Below are 23,443 nucleotides of genomic sequence, written 5' to 3'. Positions count from 1 at the left end.
CATCTTATTTTCCTTATTTGGGCGTAAAGCACCGTGTCGTACGCCGACTACTTTATGGTGACGTGCTGGTGGTGGCGAAAGGGTTACATTTAAATGAGCCTGCCTAGTCTCTTCGTCCCCTTTTTGCTAGCCCAGCCCACTGGCACCAGCCCAGCTGACTTTTATATACGCGAGCTAGCACGTTAGCCACGTTTCGACCTTTGAGCAGGCGACTACATCATCTGTCGACTGGAGCTGTCGCTCTGCTCCTCTTCTCACTCTCCCCGACCGGCGTGTATCTCCAAAAGCATGGCGGCCCTCAAAGCTTTGTGCAGAGTGGAGACTGTCTTCTTGAAAAACAAAGTAAACTTGGCTTATCTCCAATTGAGCAAGGTTGGTGCGATTACGTCGGCTGGTTTTCTAGATAAAAAAAAAAATTAGATGTAAATGGGCGGGCAAGTTTAGAAGGTCATACTGTTGCGAATACTTTATTCTCTCTTTTGTCCAACATTCCAGAATAAAAGTGACTTTAGTGATTCACCAATCTTCACGTAGTAATTCTGGTTTATGCAACGATCGTGAAATGACATTAAAGTTGTTACTGCATGCAGGGCCGGCTCTACCTAATTTTGTGCCCTAGGCGAGATTGCTCTCCGGTGGTGGCGCCCCCCCCCCACACACACACACACACACACACACACACACACACACTACACCAGCCAAATGAACAATCACACATGTTTAATTTGAACAACAACAGCAAACAGCAAAAAATCACAACTTTCAAGTATTGAAATTTTTTTTATTTAATTTATTTTGCTGGAGGGGCGCCTCGCGGCGCCCCACCAGCAGATGGCGCTCTAGGCGACCGCCTATATCGCCTATGCCAAGAGCCGGCCCTGACTGCATGACTGGGCGAGGAGGCTCAACATTTTGCTTCAGCACTGTTCGCAACCACACGTCACACTGTTGGTAACTTTCATTAATGCATTATGTGATTTAAAACAAGTAATGCACTCTCAACTCTCCATACATCATCTCGTGTGTGTGTGTGTGTGATAGGTGAAATAATCACAAGTGCATGCATAATTTACTCCACCAACTCATTGTTTAACAATATTGTATATGCATATGTTAATTTAATTTGTAGAAAAAGGAAAATAATGAGAAGAAGGCAAGTTGCATCACAAAGCAAAGAGTTGTGGCGTTACTCTTCAAATATGATCAACTGTGTCATTTAATATTTACAAAGCAATCTATGTCATAGCAAATATTAATATTACAGATTTGTAATGCAATTGCAATACACACAAAATTGCCACCGCAATATGAGTCAATATAATGGTGGGAAGTCAATAAACGCCACTGTTTTTTTAAATATTGTTCTTTGCACAACATGTACAGTTTTACAGTTTTTAAAGTGTTGACCATGATGTTGACACAGAGGATTTCAAACGTGAGTCCTCAGCTAAAACTGTTGCGTTGGAACTCTTGGCTGCAGGCGAAGCCTAAAGCTCTCCTCCTTTTGTTGTAGGATTTGTCCAGCAGTTTTGCTTATCTTTCCCTTCCTCGACTGAATAAACACGATCAGCCATTTAAACTGTGCAAACGTATAAGCTGCCCCCAGGGTTCGTTCACTTTTGCATTTAACTAGCAACAACGAAAAAAAAAAAAAAAAAAAAAAATCATTAGTTAATTTCTGTTGCTGATTGGAGCTCTTTGGAAAAGATAAATTCTAGTGTTTTGTAAAGATTTCTGCATTTCTTGTTCTACTTTCTACAGACTTGCGGCTGTTACTTTTCCACCTCCAGCCAAAGAAAATCCCAGTTCTACTCGGATCCTACAGAGGCAATCAAAGATATCCCAAGTGGGGCGACCATTCTTGTGGGAGGTAAGATGTGTAATACTTTCACAAACAGACTCTTAAAATTACTTTAGTTTTTACTGGCGTACAAGTTTTGTCAAGGAATGAAAATTATGAAATGATGTTGAACAATGTATGTTCAATGACCTCTGAGCTTGAACTCTGGCACGGTGGTTGATTACCATCCACACACAGAGCACACGCCGCTCCCCAGCTCTTATTTATAGTCAAGTTCGGAGTGACATTGTTGAACATGTTCCATTGTGTCACGTCTCTACCTGAGGGAGAAAACACAGACAAGGAGAAATCTGCCTCACTCAGTTTAATATTAGACACAGCCTTTAGACACATGACTGGAATTGCCTGGGGCTTGATCCACATTGTTACACCATGTTATTGGACTCTGGGCTTTCCCTTTGTGATTTGTAATAGTTGGAGAGATTTGTTTTTTATTTCCAAATCTGCCATGTCCCTTATTATACTAGGAGAAACTTCCACCTTTTAAATAACACTTTTCTGATAATTATTTGGTTGTTTTCAATTGTTTTTCTTTAATATGCATGACTTTTTTTTAATGTATTCCAACACAGGCTTTGGATTATGTGGTATCCCAGAAAATCTTATCAACAGTTTACTGAAGAGTGGCGTTAATGGTCTCACTGCAGTCAGCAACAATGCAGGGTAAGTGTGTGTGGATGGGAGGAACTGCACATGTGCAGACCATGAAGTGCATTCCACTGTGGTGCTTGTTTTTTATATTAATTTATTGCTACCCACCACTCCAAAATCCCAGCCTGATTTTTGGGAAAATATCGCTGATGGAGATGACTTTGTTTATATAATTCTGGGTGTGGTTTGATTTGAACCTGGAAATGTTTACCGTGTCATGTATCTCATCATGTGTCATTTCCATTTCAGTAAAAGGTGTGCGTTTAAAACAGTTTCATAAAATGGAAGTTCAATCTGACTGGTTGCTAATTAATCTTAAATATTCAAAGAGGTCAACTTTTTCACCAGTTTTGCACATGGCAGTTTGGGGAAAAAAAACGTTGACATGGTCAGTGAGTGAGACTCTGACTTTGTAGATGCTGGTCTGTTATTTCTTCTCCTTACTGACCTGCTGTTAAGTTATATAGGAGAGGTATTGCTAACCTTGCGGTAGCGTCAAACGGGCACTGTTGACCTGGAGAGATGCCCAGAAGCTAGCTTCTGATAAGTTATCAGATTTGCAGGCAAAAGGGAAAGGTGTTGCAGTGACTGCCGCTCCCTCAGTGGTCAGGTGATATTGTGTGTGAGTGTCTTTGCTCTCAATGGGATAGACTCTGCATATACTTTCATTTCTGACAATCAGCTGCCTACCTGAATGTCCTTCATTATGCATTCTGTCATGTTATTGCATATCTTGATATCTCTGTCACGCTGCAGACTTTTTCCGTAATGGAATCCCAATGTGCTGCCACACTGTAACCCATATCTGAACTGTTTACATAACAACACTGAAACTTAAGACCAAGACCGAAACCTGAGCTACTTAAATACGATATTGATTACCGGTATGCAAAAATAATGCTTTTCCCTCTGAATCCAAAATATTGACATTTTATCACATGCAACTTCAAGTGCAAGCTCTAACTGCTGGACTATTCGAGTTGCTGTTAAATTATCCTAAGCATACAAAAAGATACACATCTCCAGTTTGTCTTTTTGGAACTATGCACACAACCGGCTTACAACCAAACTCTGAAATATATTTCAATTTTGGTCTTTTATATTCTTATTAAGAAATATTCCAGGAGAACTTTTATTGCATATCTACTCGTTATTCTCGGACTAGTCAGACTTTATAGTGGGTATTTTGAGGAAGTTACAGGAACTATTGTTTTAAACATATATTTGCTTAGACTAACAGTATTTAACGGGATAATCTGCTGGGATTGCATTTTACAGTACTGTAGAAAAACGCAGTCTCAATTTGGGAAGGAACTCATCTACGCCGACAACCTTGAGGTTTTGAATCACAAGTAATTCTTATTGTAGTAGATGATCAAAACGTCTGCACAGACTGTTTGAATGCGTTTCTCTGTGTCAGTAGATATTTCAGCCAGAAAAACACTGTGCTATGAGTTGTATTGGTGCACTTCACAGAACTTACCCTTCAGCAAACTTTTCCCCGGACTTTGATTTTTGGTGAATATTGATTTTTTTGGCACAGGTCATATTTACTTGGGCTGGTTTATCCCACTGAACAGTCATTGTCCCCCCAAAAGTTTTCCGTCTGCATATTTTAAACAAGATTGTAAACACTTGCAAATGGTGGCCATATTGTCTCTTTTGTGTTGTTTCTGAGCATTTCTGAGCCACCTCCAACACGGGAATATTTTAAGCACATTGTAGTCTACATGTTGGCTGCATGTTTATTTTAGTGCTTACTTTAGTATATACATTTGCCATAACGTGCATGCAGTTGAAAACCTTTCGGAATGTGTTGTGACAGGTTATCTTGTTTTTAAAAAAAGCTACCACGCCTCTGTACTGTATATCAACCAGTCACAGCAAAGCGTGATCACATTTCCTTGCTCTGCAGGGAAGCTGGCTAGAAGGGGAAAGAAGTAGTTATGGGATATTTCGTTTTAGAGTGAACATTTCCATAAGCTTAAAATGGATTAATGCAGACATGGTTACAGAGAGGGCATAATACTACTATTAACCTTTTGAGATGAACACAATTACTCTCAACTCTAATCAAATCTAAATCTTGCTGCAGGTGTGCAAATAAGTAAGTCAGTATTATAAAATGGTAGCAAGTGTTTCACTTAATGCTCTCTCATGAATCTATATTAAAAGTAAGGGCAGTGTGTTTGATATATTTAATTCTGGTATGAATAAAGGAAAGTTATTTTACATCAATAGTTGTTGACCTATTTTTGGTAATGAGAGAGGCAAGTGTAATTTTAGATTTGCAATTGCTGCCTTGTTGCAGTGTCATTTGCACAAGTGTTACTTGGGAGGGTTAAACAATTTAATTGGGTGAAATATCCTGAAATATGGGTTGTGTCTCTTTTGTCTCCATGCAGTAATCATTATCAACACCCTTGGGTAATGATGGAGTTCTGCTCATTGAAATTGTGGCATTATGGGAAACTTTGTAGACGACTGACACAGTGGGCTCTTTATTCACTGTAATACTACTTGAGAGGGGATTCAGCTGTACTCGAGAGCAGATTATTGAGCTGTGCACCCCCTGCTGTCTTATACTCATTCTCTAGTCAGCTGCTCCAGTAATGGTGCACAAACGGCATATGTTCTCAACAAAAGGCAAGAATTGAGTCCAATGCTGGAAGCTGCTCTGATCCAGAAGCATTTAGCTTGGAAAGCTTGCGTTTTAATTCTATATTGTTGTGTGTGTCCTTGAAGGAGAGTCCATCCACTTGAAGTTGACAAGGTTTTTGTCCTCAAACACACGTACATACACACCAGTTCTACACACAAGATCACAAAATGTGAGCATTAGTCAAACTTCCCAAACCCTATTTTTTATATAGATTACCTATGTTGTTGTTTTTTTGTAACACTAGCCGTGTGTATGTGACACGGTGCTTTTCACAGTCATCTGCTTTTTGTATTCTGAGTGCACATGGCCTAGATATCTTGTCAGCTGATCTGAGGGAGACAAAGCAGTAGTTCCTGGTTCTCAGCTTTCTGGGATATAAGAAAGAAGGAGAACCCACTCTTTGCAAAGCTCAGCTTTTACCTTTGCTCTAGGAGCAGAGACAGTGATAGAGGGAAACTATCTTTGGGATACATGTTTTTATATTAACTTACAGCAAATGTACTTTTTCCCCTCAAATTTGATTAGGTTAGTCATTGTATTTGATTTGATTGCAGTTTTCTCGGAGGAATATGACCTGTAATCAGACAGGGCTATAGGCTATGAGTTGATACGATTTTTGATAGGATTTTACTTTTATCTTTTATCACAAGACAGTCCTTGATTTAAAACCGCTTTATATGTCTTATTTTATGAAGTTTTATGAAGACTGTGCCTTCATAGGTTAATGACTGACAAGCTACATAAAGTCAGTCATCTCAAATACCCGTTTTACGAGTATTCCAACCCTAGTAACTCTCACAGGGATTTTCTTTGGTCACAGACAGTCACAGTACTGTGTATAGGAATGAGTTTTCTTTTGCAGTCGGGTCATGATGGTTTGTCCAGGTCTGATGGTCTAAATGTATGAGGTCCTATAACACCATGTATATGTATATGTAGATGTGAGACCAGCAAGAGTTAATTCAAGTGTAGTCACGACTCTAATAACATGTTCTAGTGTTGGCTTACCAGACAATAAACAAATGTCACAGTGGTGACTCTTTGCTCTCATTATCTTATATTATGGCTGTTGATAGGCTGCACCGTCTTTAAGATCGTATAACAACCTGGAGTAACCTCTCTGGGTATTTATGGTAATGTGAGCTACTGTATGTTGTGGAACAGCTTTAGAAAGACGTTCCCAGTATATGCAGTCCATTTACTTAATTGTACCCATGTTAAAGGTTCACGACACTATGTGTTTGTTTTCTTCAGAGTGGATAACTTTGGCCTGGGCCTGCTGCTGAAGACTAAGCAGATCAAGAGGATGATCTCTTCATACGTTGGGGAGAATGCAGAGTTTGAGCGACAGTATCTGACAGGGGAGTTGGAAGTGGAACTGACGCCACAGGTTGGTCAGAAAACATGGAAAGCTTTATACATTAATTAACTTGAAAACACATTCACAAACTAAATTCACTCAAATAGGAAGAAGAATGTTCAATTCCAACATCCAAATGATCGGACATTATACTCTCTATATTACATACAGTAGAATAAAAAATAATGCATGCAGCGGACATTTATATGTATGACCATATCACGTATGTAATCTGGCATCCTTTCCCCCACAGGGAACTCTTGCAGAGAGGATCAGGGCTGGGGGTGCTGGTGTTCCAGCCTTCTTCACAGCCACCGGCTATGGCACGTTGATCCAAGAGGGAGGCTCTCCTATTAAGTACAACAAAGATGGCAGCATTGCCATTGCAAGTGAAAAGAGAGAGGTGAGAGTGTTTTGGTTGTTCCATCATTAAGTGACTGTACTGTAACTCTGTACCTGCAGCTCTTAGTTTGGTTAACTTTATTGGGCCATTTCTAGGGATACAAGATAACTTGGAATCCGAGAGAAGCAATTCCACCTAATTTTCAGATCTGATTTGATGGGCAACCCCATTTTATCTGGAAAACAACCGAAATGAAGAATCTGGGAATCAATATCACATAACCTCTGTTACGAAAGTAAATTATCGATACAATAATTCTGTTAGAAGGTTTTATTTTTTTCTTAAAAATTGTGGAACTTTTTTGGATTCCTACTTTTCAACATATGCACAATTATCGTCCGTTATAAATAGGAAATGTAAAGAAAAACAGCTAACCTGCCTCAAGCTCTGAGTTGGTCTAACTTCTCAGGAAAGCAACCTTGTCACGAGGCACAGTGTCAAACATTTATAGCTTATTGTTTATGGCTGATCCCAATGGATATTCTTCTGTCCAGCTGGCTTGAGAGCATGACTTGAATATATCTGCTTTATTTTTATGTCAATCAACTGATCGACTTAAGATTGCACCTCTGTTGCCCTTGCGTCTCTTGTCACTCACACCTTGAATTGTGTTGTCATGGAATAGGTGCGGGAGTTCAATGGCAGGCACTACATCATGGAAAAGGCCATTATTGGAGACTTTGCACTGGTCAAGGCATGGAAAGCTGACAAGGCTGGAAACATAATTTTCAGGTAGGTTTACTGATGAAATGGAATGCAAGCAGTTTGGATCATGTTACTCTTAACAGAAATATCTACTGGTCACACGTCAGTAGCACTTACTGGTCTTAGTGAAAGGAATTTCATTATTTGAACCTTGACTTTTGATACGATCTTTATTAAAAGGATGGACCGACTCTAATCAGTGCATCTTTGTCTGCATTAGTCACATGGTTTTATTTTCTTTCTTCTAAGATTGTGAACATAGTATAGACATCATCTTCTATATCTTGAATTATTCAGGCAGCATACTCATTTCAGCTGGATGGAAATTAGTAGATGTATTAACCTCTTTCTCCACAAGAGGGCAGTCTCTTCCAGTAAACTAACTTGCTATGCTGGATATATTAGATGTTGCAGGTTGCCCCAAAAGAGTTTTCATTTCACCTACTTCTTGCTCTTCTCTCTCAGGAAAACAGCCAGGAACTTCAACCAACCTATGTGCAAGGCAGCAAAAACCACCATAGTTGAGGTATGCATTTCTAACAAAACCATGATTTGCTTGTAAACCACGTCTGGCTGGAACATCGCGGTCAGAATCTAGACTTGAGCTTTCCCTTTAAATGGCATTATGTATGCTTTAATTGAATAGGAGTTGAGTTATTCTGGTTCTCGTAGTTGAAAAAGGACCCTTAGGCTAAATGCAAATAATATAAAAAAATTATGAATTTCTAAACACATCTCCATATACTCCATATTTCATGATATAAACATTAAATCATTGTGGATTAAAAAATCATTTGAATTAGGTTTAACTGTAGACTAGGAAGGAAATGGGGGTGGATAAAACAGCCATTTGAGCCCAATCACACAAAGTCAGTATCTCCCTTATACCTGTAGCAGTAGACAGAACTCCGTGGTCTTCAAATAGATGCTATCTAACCACCCTCAAATGACAACGTAGACAAAATGGAAAATCCTTTTTTACACCCAGAAATGTGAGACAGGCACCTTACAAGTTTATGGCCAGGTGTTTTATGCTCATAGGCAGAAAAGATTACATTGAATTGAAAATGGTTTTGATTCACCCGAATGAAACTCTTAGACCTCGGATATTATTAATAGATTAGAAGTTCATACATCATAATCTGCATGGCCAAAAATGAAGCGAGGGTGCCCTGCTATCTCTGTGATGTCTGTGTCATCCTGTCTCTGGATACCCACCTGTCAAGCATTTAATTCTCTCGAAATATGATCGCTCATCTCTTCCCTGTGTGTGTGTGTGTGTGTGTGTGTGTGTGTGTGTGTGTGTGTGTGTGTGTGTGTGTGTGTGTGTGTGTGTGTGTGTGTGTGTGTGTGTGTGTGTGTGTGTGTGTGTGTGTGTGTTGTTTTCTAAAAGGGATAATGAGACTAGTCACTGATGGCAGTGAAGCCACCAAGTAATGTGCCTTTTGTGACGTCTGCTGTGATGTAGACAGTAGTGACCTGAATGATAATGCAGCATTGCTTAGAGAGCTGCTTCATAAGATACAAGCATAATTGGTTGGACTTATTATTGAACTGTCTGCTTCAACCTTTGCACACACAGAATAATCTGCTTGGGATATTTTTGGTGAGTGGAGAGGATGAAACAATTGTTTAATGTGTTTAGAGACCGAGGCTGCATCTGGTCTGAGCAACAGACGACAAGGACACAGTATATACGGTCTTTTAATGGAGTACTAGACATGGGTATGTCGCCTAAGGAAATGTTAATAGAAAGTGGCTATTTATGAACCTCACTCAAAACACATTCTATACCACGACACGCATCCTATTTTGGGAATGCAATGCTCTGCATCTGTATCTGAACTTAAATTATTCCATTTATGTTCCTTGCAAGCACTAAAAACCAGATTGTGTCATACAAACTGTCAGTTTCAGCCTAGTCTTTTGAAGATTTTGCATTTCAGTTCTTTTTCATGTCATGTTCCTATAACAAATATGTTCAGACACTTGTCATCCGCGGATCAACTAAATGCTTCTATCCAGTGGGGTATTCATTGTAAATTGTGCTGCAGTCTGACATTTGAATCCTGTTTGATAATATATGTCAAAGTGGAATTCAGTACCTTTCAAAAACTGTTCTGTTTCCTACATTCTGAGGTTATTAAACTGTTTTTAGTTGTTTTTTTAAAAATATAGCAGCAAAAACTGAAAAGGGAGCCCTGTTCCTCATTTGATAGTGATACAGTTCAATTCCTTGTAAAAGAAAATTGTAAATATACATCTTTTTGTATCACATTTAATGGGAAATTGTATTACAAATATGTATTGGGGTATTATGTACTTGGACTCCTATTATAGCTGCCTGAACACTTTTTCTTATCATCCTGTCAGGGTGAAATATCAGATTGCGAGATTCTTTATCGTAGTGCAGGTGACATATGAACATTATCTATGACAGGCCTATTTAGTGGTGACAATCAAATAATATGCCTGTATTGAAATACCAATTAAGAACCTTTTATCTCGATATTGAAGCAATTACCATCCGTATGAAAATAAATGTAGCTTTTAGAATTCAGTGCATGCTCAGTCATACATCTGGTGATACGCTGTCAATATTGACCCTGCTGACTCGGTGCGATGGTTAAGACTGGGAAAGGAACCAACAGACAGGTTCAGGTGTTTTTGAATCTATTCATTCAATTTGTAGCTCAGCTTGGAAGCTCAGGCCAGTATATGGAAGGCTCTTTCACGATCATGTTGCAGAATAAGTTGCTTGTCTGCTGCACCAGATTTTTTTTCTCTGAAGTCTATACATAGTCAGGTAGGTTGTTCTAGCTGTTCCGGGGCCAATACTTCATTGTTATCAAAGGGCAGACATGTAGGGACATTTCAGCAGGAGGCTGTCTGGACTAGGGACAATTGTGTAGATAACGATTTCTGTCAAAGGGCAGCAACTTAAACTGCAGATAAAACGAGGCCAGAACAATGAGGTTGATACATACAACCAAGATTTGATTGATTTGATTTAATTTGATAATGTTTATTTTCTTAAAAATACTTAATCGGTTGTGATAGTAATTCCCCTAATCAGTCAAGTCAAGGAAACTCCCAAAGCTCCGTCTCAGTTTGATCTGGTCACATTGAAGTGTGTCAAAATTAGTTTTCTAAATACTGACGAGCTTCCACTTGACACATGGCAAACGCTGGTACCCAATTAGCCTCTTGAATAAAATTCTGTTTAGCCAACCCGCTGCTCTCTAATGGTTCTTTGAATTACCTGTGCTTGATCTCTTAACTTGCCGAATGAGATGATGGTCTCCAGTCTCCAGTTTTTACAAGTTCTTCATTTACACTTTATATATGTTATATATAATATTGTAGCTTTGTTCTTTTAAACAGCTTTTTACATTCAGATAGTTCTTCACCTAGGGGTCAGTGTGTGTAAATGTGTGTAATGCTTTAAAACCGTATGAACAGATTAAGCTTTGAACATACCCATCATTAAAGGCTACATTCCCTCAGGTCAGTGACCACTGGCGCATCTTTGTAATCCATGTCCAAATCCTGATACGTGCATCTTTTTTTTTTTTTTTTCAACTGAATCTGAACAACAAGAGGCACTAAGGGTGTCAGAAAATGAGATGGCACAAAAGCACTTTGAAAATTACCAGATCATTACCAGCTCCTGTCATGGTTACTAGGCAACCAAACCCTGCTATTCAATTGTTGAACGTTCCATGGTATCCAGTTGGTCCAGTTATTCCCTTATCACAGTTATAGTGAAGGCCCCCATTGCATTGTGGGATACAATACATCAGAGACTGAATCGAAGCGGCGGTTTCTGCTGTCGTTCGACTATCAGTCACAGTAAAATGACTCAACTGTATACTGTTACTGCGGCAATGCAATATAGTGGTGTGGGTGTTGGTGCACGAACAACCAGCCAATCATGCATGAATTAAGTGAATATATTTGTCGGTATGTTCTTTTACCAAGCTAGAGGTCTAATTGGATAAAAAAAATAAAAATAACCTCCATTCCCCAGAGTCTCAACCTTAGTCTTTCACTGTCCATTTGTGTTGAAATGAAAATGGCAACAAAAAACCTACACATTTGCAAAATTTCAGTTTCAGCCCTGAATTGTGAACTTCAATTATGTGTAGGTAATTTATTATAATGTATTTTCTTTTTAACTTCTATGTTTGGCCTTCAAACGATAATTGTTATCCATGTGGAGCACAATGCTTTGTTTTCTCCCTGCTGGAATTTTAATTAATTGTCACATCCCACGTTTTACAGCACTAAGGATGCCTTGGTGCGTTTTCTTGCCTTGTTCTTGAACTTATGCCCTCGACTTATTCCATTACTCAAGCTACTGTTGGCATATATTTATAAATCCAATTATTTGTCGTAGTTTTTCCTGCCATTTTGTGTACGTAAAATGTCATCATTTCTTTAGTGATCAGGACATTGACTTTGTTTGTCACCTGACACGACGATGGTGACTATCTCCCACTTCAATGAGGCCTCTCTTACAAATACATTTGCTCTTGGCATGTTGGGGAGGCTGGTTTTATTGGGATACTGTCGGCCTGGCTGAACTGCAGTTCCCTGATTCCCAATCTTTTGAATGGTAAGCTGCTAAATCCCTCCATCTACAACCTTTGCTAAGTGTCTCTATATATAGACCACCAAGAGCAAATTCCACCTTTTATATCAGACTTTTCAAATCTCATCGCAACCCTCTGGCCCACTTTTTCCAGGCTGGCAGTTCTTGGTGATTCAAATATCCATGTGGATGCCCCCAAGTGCTCGATAGCTGTTGAACTCCACAACCTCTTGGACTGCCTCCCACTTACCTGGCATGTACAAGGACCCACCCATAAGATTGGCCATAACCTTCATCTTACGTGAGCTTGTTTGGCTATCGGTGGTGCCCTATGTATAACTATTGGTGTTGTTTCCACTTTTTAAACATGCAGACCTGACATGCATCTAGGATCAAAATGTAGTCATTCATAAAAATGGTGTAATCAAGTAGTTAACTAGTAACTAGTTAAAGTTATATTATGCAACCACTTCCTAAAAACTATGTATAGCCAAAACATTTATTTTTCTTATGTGACTGCAAATTTTACCTTTTTAGTCTTAATAATACACTGGCAATGTCTCAATTACCAAGACAGATGTTCTAGAGCTAGGCATTTCTGACCATAATGTGGGGCTACTGGATGTAATGATTACACCACCTGTCTCTAGCAGCAAATCCTAAAATCAGAGGTCCTGAAAATAGAGTGCAGATTTAGGCAAATTGGCTTAACTTTCCCTCGGAGAACTAGACCAGAAAGCATACTCTCTGCATTAAGAGCTGGCAGAGCATCCTATTACTCTATTCTCATAGACAATAACAATCCCAGGGACTTGTTTTCCACAATAAATCAGATGATCAAGCCTAATGATTCATCCTCCACCACTCTCTCCACTGATGACTGCAAATTGCTTTGAGAACTTTATAAAAACACAAACTGAAAATCAATCTGCCGCTCCCCTTGATCGTGCCCTCTATGATGGCCCAACTCTGAATGCCTTTGCCGAGGTCACAAGCTGAGATCATTAACATTTGTCTTTAAAGATGAAATCCTCCAGCAGCACTTTGGACCTCATCCTCACTACATTAATGAAAATCACTTTGCAGTTATTGCGCCCACCAAAACATATGTATTAAAGATCTATGTTTAGTTGCCCGGCCCTCCATTAATTTGGCAGCCATCAACCCTATATGTAAATGTCAAGCTGTAACAGCATTTCAACTATTTATCTTCTGTATGGTGACGGATTTTGTTGTGTGAAACAAAATATTTATTTGATCAAAGGTGTTGGAAAAGGTTGTCACCCTCCAACTCCATTATGTCTCCATACCCACCAGTTCTTCAAAGTCTTCCAGTCTGGTCCTGTAGTACTGAACTGCTCTGGCGAGGGTGATAAATTACCTCTTAATGGCGGCAGACTTTGGCTCCCCCAGCATCGTAATTTTGCTGGAGTAAAATGCTAAATTTGACACGGCGGATCATATCATCCTGCCTCAGTGCCTGGAGGTGGGAATTACAAGCACAGCACTTAATTCTCCATTCCTATGTCAGAGGAAGATGGGAATTGTTATCCTTGGCAATTTCACCTCAAACATCAGCACTTATGTCTCCCAGGGGTCAGTCTTGGGGCCCTTGCTAATTTTTATCCATATGCTGCCTCTGGGGAAAATACAGAGGAGCCGTAACTTAAAATTCCGCTCATATACAGATGATACACAAATCTACCTGCATACTTCCCCTGTTGCTCATCCATCACTGGACCGCCATGGGACCTCTTCAAGATGAAGAACCTCCCTGAGGAAACGCGATGCAGAAGAACTGATCCATGCTTTCTTCTTCTTGTGCATTGACTTGGAATTCTCTGTTGGCCTACCAACCAAAACTTTAAAGAGGTTACAAATCAGAACATGGAAATCACAACATATCAACCCAGTCCTCCACTTCCTTCACAATAAATCAATTAATCATCTTCAATTTCCTCCTCCTGGTGTTCAAGGGCATAAAATGTAGCATTCCAACCTACCTCATGAACAGGTCAAATGATGAGCTATGCCATGGACAAAGCTAACAAACATTTGCCAAAAGCCAAGCTTTTGGAATCGGCTCCCAGGGACGATTAGGGCCTCAGACTTGCTTGCTGTTTTTTAAATCTAATCTGAAGACTCACCTGTTCAGCCTTCCCCTTGGGAGTGTGTAAGTGTGCTTGATAAATTAAACTCATTATTACTATTATTATTTAACTCCCACAGTGTTGTAAAAGGGATCTATAGCTTTAATTAAATCGAATGAATAGGTCCCAGAAGGTGACATGGCTTTGAATCCAAATTTATATAAAATCCATATTATGCACGTACTTACAAGTCATGGCCCTTTTTTTAAACGAGTATCTCTGCAATAGTATTGCACACTACCGAGTCCTCATTTATGACACACTTTAGTATGCGACCCACAGCAAAATTAGCATTGTCCTTTTGTATGTATTTTGTCACCTTTTTTACTTTGAGCTGAAACCTCTCCCGATGGTAATTGCAGGGCTGGCTAGACTACAACCCAGCAATTGGATGTAATACCTATGCACAGTTGGGTATGAAAGCCTTTGACATCCTCCCAGGAGTGTGTGTATGCTTGTGTGCATGCAAGACAAGAACATGCATTGCATCAACACTGCTTGACATTGCACGTAAGCCTTTATTCAAATCGTCATACACATACATTAATGGAATTTGACCTCTGCATTTAACCCATCATACTCATTTTAAGAGCAATGGGCGGCTTCTGGGGAGCAACTTTGGGTTCGGTGTCTCTCAAGGATACTCTGACATATGGCCACTAGGAGCTGGTAATCAAACCAACAACATGTGGTGATGACCTTGATGGTGATTGAGGAGAATACAATTGATTTATAGCAGCCTTGACAGAAGCACAGACGCCAAGATGAGAGCTTGTGAATTAACTTATATCGACAGTAGTGACAAATAAGTTCAGAGAACTTAAAGGTCATCTGTCTGTCTGTGTATTTCTGTTTTTGCACTTTGGAATACATATGTGCACATAATCTAGTCTGTGGTCTTGCCCAAGTCAGGCCTCCCCATTAATTCAAACATTTCAAGGAAAATTAATTAATATTTTAGTACTGTGTACCTTCCAACTTACGTTTTGGGGGAATTGCTGGCACTCTTTGCCCATCTGTACTGCCAGAGTCGGACACACAGATCAATCTGGTGATGGCATTGACTTGTGAAAGAGTAAATAAGGTTCAGAATAGACTTAAATTCATGTGCAATGCTGGCATTGAACAGAGGCCAAAAAGGGAAAATATAATATTTGTAAAAGAGATGATAGGAGCCAGTAGAAGGGGAAGACAAATTTGTTGAACATTGCACAAACTGAATGTTATGTAATGTAGTATACAATAAGTTCAAAGTTCCCTAATGACTACCTATAGCTTCAGAATCTGAAGCACATTGCACAGAGGCTGTTCTTTGAAATGTAAACATAACCATTTGAGCTGGGACTGGAGTTCCAAATCCTTATTATACAATGTCCTTTAGTGTGCAGTATGTGCTTGAAAAATGTATTTTTAGTTCCAGTAATGTCGTCAGGGCTTGCATTGGCTGACTGTCTCCCTTTTTCTGGATACCATGAAGGCTGTCATAGACGAGGCAAGTTTCCACTGAGAGGAAACAGATTGCCCATGTTGTCAGTATTCTGGGTGAGAGGATGGAGCCAGAGCAGAGCCCCGAAAGTGGCACCAGAGCATGGCCAAGTGTCCGCATACACAAACACGAATGCACACTGGGAGGAAGATGGAGAGGCTATAAATACACAGAGTAATGAGAGTGTGGTGTCGCTGCCATCCTCATGCTCTGTCGCCTGTACCCACACCATCTCTTTCTCCTGCATATCAGTACACACACACACACACACACACACACACACACACAAAACACAAACGGGACAGATTATGAGCTCAGGTAGTTTTGCAATTAAAGTGTTTCCTCCTGAAGCTTGAACAGTCTGTAATTCCTCAGTTTGGTGGTGTTATATAAAACTGAGTCAAAGTCGAGCTGAAGCGGCATTTAAAGAGTATCTAGCTTTCGTACTGTGACGTATTTTCAAGTGACACATTTGATCGTTCAAAAGATTGGCTCACGACCTTCTCTAGGTCTGTGCAGTGCATATTGTTGCAGATTGATTCATGGATGGATGGCATGATATTATTGGTTGAAATTGGTTGATATTAGCTGATGTACGCACACGTCATATTTAGTTTTATAAGAAAAACATTATACTTTGATATAAAAAATGAGGATTTCTTTGGTTGGGTAATTTTGGGGGAAATGTAAAATGTGAGCAGGGTTGTGATCTAAAAATATATCTATTCTCAGAAATGATTTATTAATTTGGAGTATCTATTAGCTAGCACACGGATGAGACTGGTCGCATGGCAGTAATTTATTATTAGTAATTTACTTAATTTAGTGAAAGTTGGCTATCTAAAAGGCTTTTGAGGAGGAGGAGTTGTTGATGAATTTCCTATATTTAATTAAATGTGGCGTGGAGAGCAATGTTAATCAGAGGGAAAAATGAAATTAAGTCCACTGACTAATATTTTTTTTGTCAGAATTATTATGGTCTGAAGAAACAAACACATGATCCTGTTCAGATGTTGATCGGCCAGATTGTCAATATGAATGTGATCAGCTCAAATGAATACCCTTGCTCATAGCATTGAGTGTATTTGGTACTGAAAGGTCATCTGCCTGCATCTATATATTCCTGTCTGAAAGACCTGCTGGTCTTTTTCATAGTAAGTTTTAGTTCCATGTACTTGAAAATCTGATTAAAGTGGCAGTCCGTGAGATTTGAGATGTGTTGCTTCTAGCGGCCTCTTTGGCGGTCGATGGAATTGCAGGCGAGCCTATGCCTTCAAATGCTCCACACTGAAAAGAGGTCCGTCGTTTTCCCTCGTTGGCGGTCACTTTGCTTCTTCATTACTTGCCCTTCTCTTCGATTGGTTTTCTTTTTCTGCTGCTAACTGATGGAAAAAGGCTCACTCATTTAGAATTTTGCGTGGGAATGTCGCCACAGACACGGAGATCCTATTTCTGGGCAAAGCAGCAAGCTCAAGCACTTTCAATAGTGGGTCATATAATCAATCACCATTATTTTAACTCACTTTTTGGTAACTTAAAAGACAATTAAATAGAAGAAAATGTTGTGGACTGCCACTTTAACTCTAAATGTAACATTTGTTTTTATTTTGGTTGCGCAAACTTCAGCTAATTAGTGATAAGTGTGGCACATTTCCAGCCTTGTTTAACAACCGTAGAGGATATTCTGAATGCAGCACCACTGTTGGTGTTTTATTCTAGGAATCTGTTAGCTTTGTGATCCAATCAGTTTGAGATTATCAACATGTGAGCCGAAAAAAGCACAAACCCACAAAAATTGAAAAAGGGTTGTTAGTCCCCGGAGGGCACTTTGATTCCCTCTGTCCTCCTGCCAGCTCACTTCATGCCTGTTTCTGCTCTCATTGATGTGAAAATCGTTCTACAGTTACAGTCATATATCAATGTGTGTCTGTGCGTGTGCCCGTGTGCTTGCTCCGCACACCTGCTCATTTGTGTGTGTTTGTCCATGTGTTATTGTTGTGTTGTTGTTTTTTTAATATTCCATTTTAATGCTTTATCCGTTCCCGTCCGTTGAACCTCCTGTCTGAGCTTCATCTGAGCACCGGTGCAGGCAGGACACATCACCTAGATAAAAGGAACAGGAGGCTTTTTTATGTATACAGGGCATTTAAATTGTATGAGCTTGTTATTGTGCTGCGACTTTTGAAGGCTAATTGAATATCGAGCTGAATACATGGCTTGTTTGCACGTGTTTGACACACCAACAAACGGACAGAGAAAAACCCACCTTTGAGGTGTGATTTATTTGTATTATTTTATCTTCATCTTTTTATTGCTGTTGGTTTTTGAAGGTTACAGTATTGGACACTTTTTGAGTGAGAGGAGAAAAAAGGATTTGATACCGTTAATTCAATTAATTCATCTGAAGTCTTGAATTTCATGCCACCAAATATTTGTTTATAAGTGATCGCCTTGCCCCCCGAGTCTGCCCTATTTTCTAGCTGTAACTGTTTTATAATGTGATCTGGGGTCTTGCCTGCTCAGTCTTGCTTGATGAAGATGTCTATGGAAATCATCATTCTCACAAAAGACGGATCGAGCCCCCAGAGAAAGGTGTGGGTGGATGTGTGGGACTGCGCTACCAAATCTCATATTGCATGGCCTCGTTTTCACCGTGGAGCATCACAGATTTACCATAACCCGACTAAGGGAAACTGAAAAAGAGTCTAAAATCACTCTACAGCCTGAGTGGCCCGAGCTCACCACAGACCAAAGCCTGCGTATCCATGACAACGCTAAGATGGGATCCACTCTTAGCCATTGACTCCTCTCAGTCAACAGTGAGTGCTAAGGGAGGAAGTGGAGATAAGGAGAGATTCAATTCAATTTGCGCCGAACGGCTGCTTGCCCCTCATGTAAATGGAATAAGTAGGTTACGCTCTGAGCTAGACGGGCAGGAAGCAACGTTAGGGTGGGAGTTATGTTGTCATGGTCAAGTCCCCTTTGGTCCCCAGAGATGTCATCGTAACTTTCTCACTCTCTTCTTTTTTCCATTTAATTGTGTGTCTTTTCAAGTGCTTTCCCCTCCCTGAAGAATCTTGAGGAAGATCATTGCACCACCTCCCTCTTGGAGTGTCTTCTATTTCATAAAGGAAAACCAGTCCTCCTAAAATGCCCACTATCCCTTCCCAGCTTAGGATGATTCTGGCCTCGACTTAAATGCTCAGGGATCACTGTGTTTTAACAGCACAGCCAACAAATATAAGCATGACATATGCGTTTTAGGAGCGAGAGCAGGCTAAAATGGGCAGCATGCTCAGTTTATAGCCGTTCTACTGTTACCTAAGGAGGGAGGCGCAGGTGCGTTCGCTGTGGGATATTTTATCCCAGTCATGTTGACCCAACTCTGCTTAAATCAATAGCCATTTCCATCCGTCTTGTTAGTCGGACAGAAATAGCCATTGGTGTACATTCTTCTTCTCCTGCTGGACACTTTCTACATAAAGGTGCTGCACTTCTGTCTCGGAGTCAGGAATATATTGTTCAGTCGATATCTTAGACACACACCTTTTATAATATATATACTGTATATATCATGTAAATAAAGTATTATGGGGGGGTGTATTAAGACAATATACATGGCCAGTGTTCAGTGTTATAGTAGTTCTACTGAGATCCAAAGAATAAGCTGAGCTGAACTGTAAACTTTATGTCTTGATGCCAGAGCTTGTGGAATAAAAAGAAAAAAAAATACACAAGCCGTACTCTCCATCTCCTTTGATCCCTGGATCAAGCTATGTTCCCTGGGCTTGGTGTGTTTGTAGTCAGCCAAGCTGGTTTTGGGTACATAGACAGCTTTCAGGGGACTCAGTGGTGTTGTTAAAAGAATAAATGCAACACCTTCTCCCACAAATATTTATCCTGTCTTCTCTGTTGAAAGACATAACAGTAGTAAGATCTTATTCGGAGTGCAAATGTCTGCTTGTGTGTCACCCTCACTGTTGTTTGTAGCGCAGTTTGGGATTTCATATCAAACATAAATTTCATGGGGAAGCAGAGGTTATTTTCTGGTAGTGCAGTTCCATCAGTGCCTGGTTTCCTTAACTGAAGTCAGTGTGAGACATTTTACAGGTGAAGGTGGAGCTCATCTCTCTGTGTGTCTGTGTAGGTGGAGGAGGTGGTGGATGTTGGAACCTTTGCTGAAGAGGACATCCACATACCCAGCATTTACGTCCATAGGGTTGTCAAGGGAACCAGCTACGAAAAAAGGATCGAGGTACAACACGGGGCCTTTCGCATGCATATTCATTCTCTTTACAGTTTCCGGATTATGTCATTATGTGAGAGTCACTTCATTGGAATTGAATTGGAATTGAATTAATGATAATCCTATAACAATACAGTGTAGAGTCAAATCCTTTTTGAATAATTCATTGTAGCGGGCTATTGCTATTCCCTCATTGCTCAGAAACACACATACTTCCTTTTATTATACGTATGTGTCCTCATATTCCTCTTGTTTCCAGAAACGCACAGTAAAGAAAAACCAAGAAGAGAAGCCGAAACCAAAGAAGGACTCCGATATTGTTCGGGAAAGGATCATTCGCCGGGCTGCTCTGGAGTTCGAGGATGGGATGTATGGTATCCTTTTTTAAAAGAATACAAGCAACAACCAAATCATGAAAGCATATCACTTTGTGCTCTGCCTTCCTTTCTTTTCAACACTTATAATGACTTATTGTTGCCTTTGTGCCAGTTAATTGCATCGGCAAATTATGAACTTCTTTTGTCAGTATTTCACATTTACATGTTATTGATATAGCATCCGTCCTTCCTCATGAAGGCTGCCGGTTTTGAGTGGCGGATCTGTGATGAACCGATCCATGAGCGTATTCACATTCCCTTATAACTCATATGCATGACATGCTAGCATGAAGCACAACATATGTGGTATCTTGGAAATGTTTCGACTTTATAGCTCTGTGGGTTTGATGTCCAATCAACAAATTCTCCAAACTTTTTCACACAGCATGCCTGTTATGATAAAATGTCAAGGAGTCTATACAGTGCACGGTTTAATATACTGAATATGTTACTCTTCATCTTAATTCCTGCTCTCCATTGCATGATTACAAATGTAACAGTTACCATCTTTAACAAAGATCCAACCAGCCAACCTTGGTATTGGCATTCCCATGCTGGCCAGCAACTTTATAAAACCAGACATCACTGTAAACCTCCAAAGTGAAAATGGAATTCTGGGACTGGTAAGATGCCCACGGAGAGCTTTCATCCCACTCAGGCTTCTGTGCTTTCAATCTCGACTAAACAGGCTACTGAATGGTGCTCTTAGCGTAACACAGCTAAATAGCGCTATCATTCCTAGTTTGGTCCTTCAGTTGAAACGAGTTTATGTTGCAGATTCTGGTCGTTTTTCTTTCCTTTCCAGTTTTCTTTTGCACAATCATTATTTTGTTGGCAGAGCCTTCAACAAAAGCTACTGCTGCCTCTGCTATGGAATGACTTTCCATTCAGTTGTGTTGACGGGAAAATGGAGACGCCTATGCGTATGCCGTATTAATAAAAGTTTCTTTTGATTATGAGTTCCAGCTTTAAAGAGATTCTGCCCTCTCCTCTCTTTTCCCCTCCATCCAAAAGGATTGCTCCCTTTGTTGAGCACCAAAAAAAAAAATCAATGTCTCATCAAATCACCAAAATGTGATTGTGTCTGTCTCTCCCTTGAAAGATCATGGCCGGTGAGGCTGAGTGACATGCGAGAGTATGTGTGGCGCTCACCTGTGTGCACATTCTGGTTCATCTTCCTTTCTCTCTGCATAGGGCCCCTACCCCACTGAGGATGCAGTGGATGCAGACCTGATTAACGCTGGTGAGGGTTCTACTTATCATTACTTCCAATGATTCATTTGTTTATATGTGGAAAAAAAAAAAGAAACTGTGGAAATGTCGGTCTAAATAATTTATGAATGGATTATACAGGGCCTTGCAAATGTGTTCACCCCTTGGCGATTTTTCCTATTTTGCTTCACTACAACTTAGAAATAAAAAAATATTTTTATTTGGATTTGATATGAAGGGCCGAGACAAAATTGTCCAAAAATAAACTTGTTTGAAAAAACAAAAAAAAACCTGTGTACATTCAAGTGTCGCATCTAACGGAGCAGCATTTAATCCATTTTCACACTATAAAATGCAGAGAATCGGGTACCAAAATGTTATTTTCTTCAAACACAATAAACCAGACAAGAGAGGACCAATCAAGGAGGATATTAATCAGAGAGGCCAAAAGGAGATCAAAGATAACTTAAGCTGGAAAGCTTCATAGCAGGGATTGGAGCATTGGACCACTTTCAGAGCTGGGCTTTATGGAGACGTGGCCAGAAGAAAGCAATGGCTTCAAGAAAAGACATGTAATAGACATGTTGGAGACTCCTTTTTATAATATTTTCAGGCGGAGAGCCTGTCAAGCCTTTTATTATTTTTATTATAGAGAGGAAATTAGGGGGGACCACCGCGTCGAGGACATAAGCCTCTGTACGTGGGGCGGCCTCCCTAACCACTGCGCCACCTGCCATGTTGGAGACTCCTTGTCTGAAGTTACCTTTGGTCTCTTTGTTGGCTCTCTGATTAATGTCCTCCTTGCCTGGTCCATGAGTATTGTTCATTTCTTGGCAGGTTTGTTGTGGTTGAAGAATTTCAGTTACATCGACATCCTGTACCTACAGGATATCAGGCTGTCAGAACAGCAGCATCAAGAAAAGGCGACGCTCATCCTGCCATAATTTTATCAACCACGTATCGGTTTTACTTGGATTTACCTAAGGTCACAAGTTTGTTGTGTTGCCGTATTCTTTCCTTTTTGTAATAATTGATTTAATGGTGCTTCGTTAGATCCTGTGATAGATCTTGTGACACAGATTGCACCGGGTGGATTTTATATAAGTAATTGTCTGGCTTCTGAAAAATGGTGGCAACAGATCTTATTGAAGGGCTTCGAAGGTGGTGAATACTTGTGTGTAACAGATTCACTGCAAAGATCATTGTAGCATTTTATTCAGCACTTTTAATGTCATATTCCCATATTGTTGACATCTCACACCTCTCCGGTTTCGATCAATACTCAATGGATTCACATTCTCTTCAATTCATCCGTTCATATATGTGTGTGTGCATTTCTTTGATTTAATTAACTGTCTTTTTGGTTAAGTCTATCTGTAAAGTGGGTGGCTTTGTTCCACAGGGAAGGAGACTGTCACTGTGCTGCCGGGAGCTGCCTATTTCTCCAGTGATGAGTCATTTGCCATGATCCGAGGGTAAGTCCATAACACATATGCTTGGAAAATCCTTTTTTGTGAACTTTGTGATGTTGTTTATGAAAATGATATAATATAATAAATATTTTCTTAATTCAGTAGTTTCACCTGCACCATAAGTCAGCCATAACCATAGACTATTTTTGAATGGATTTAACAGAAACTAGTTGAAACTGACAATATCTTTTGAAAAATACAAAATGTGTAATAGTGAATGAATAAACAGGGGATCCGGTAATATTCTATCTGTTATATGACATT

General features: G+C 39.9%; 1 protein-coding gene across 1 annotated transcript in view; it reads left to right on the top strand.

Moving 5' to 3' along the window:
* Positions 1 to 23,443, top strand: part of oxct1a (3-oxoacid CoA transferase 1a) — a 38,664-nt gene continuing 15,221 nt past the window's right edge. The window contains exons 1-12 of the mRNA XM_084024467.1: positions 1 to 372; positions 1,762 to 1,870; positions 2,434 to 2,524; positions 6,429 to 6,564; positions 6,788 to 6,937; positions 7,563 to 7,669; positions 8,108 to 8,168; positions 20,020 to 20,127; positions 20,378 to 20,492; positions 21,024 to 21,118; positions 21,690 to 21,738; positions 23,110 to 23,182. Coding sequence (XP_083880593.1) covers positions 289 to 372; positions 1,762 to 1,870; positions 2,434 to 2,524; positions 6,429 to 6,564; positions 6,788 to 6,937; positions 7,563 to 7,669; positions 8,108 to 8,168; positions 20,020 to 20,127; positions 20,378 to 20,492; positions 21,024 to 21,118; positions 21,690 to 21,738; positions 23,110 to 23,182 — 1,178 coding nt within the window. The 5' untranslated portion in view covers positions 1 to 288. The remainder of the gene's footprint in view (positions 373 to 1,761; positions 1,871 to 2,433; positions 2,525 to 6,428; positions 6,565 to 6,787; positions 6,938 to 7,562; positions 7,670 to 8,107; positions 8,169 to 20,019; positions 20,128 to 20,377; positions 20,493 to 21,023; positions 21,119 to 21,689; positions 21,739 to 23,109; positions 23,183 to 23,443) is intronic.

Source organism: Eutrigla gurnardus (genome assembly GCF_963514095.1).
Source record: "Eutrigla gurnardus genome assembly, chromosome: 13".
Taxonomy (NCBI): Eukaryota; Metazoa; Chordata; class Actinopteri; order Perciformes; family Triglidae; genus Eutrigla; species Eutrigla gurnardus.
The sequence above is the reverse complement of the archived record's forward strand: the minus strand, read 5'-3'. Positions and strand labels throughout refer to the sequence as shown.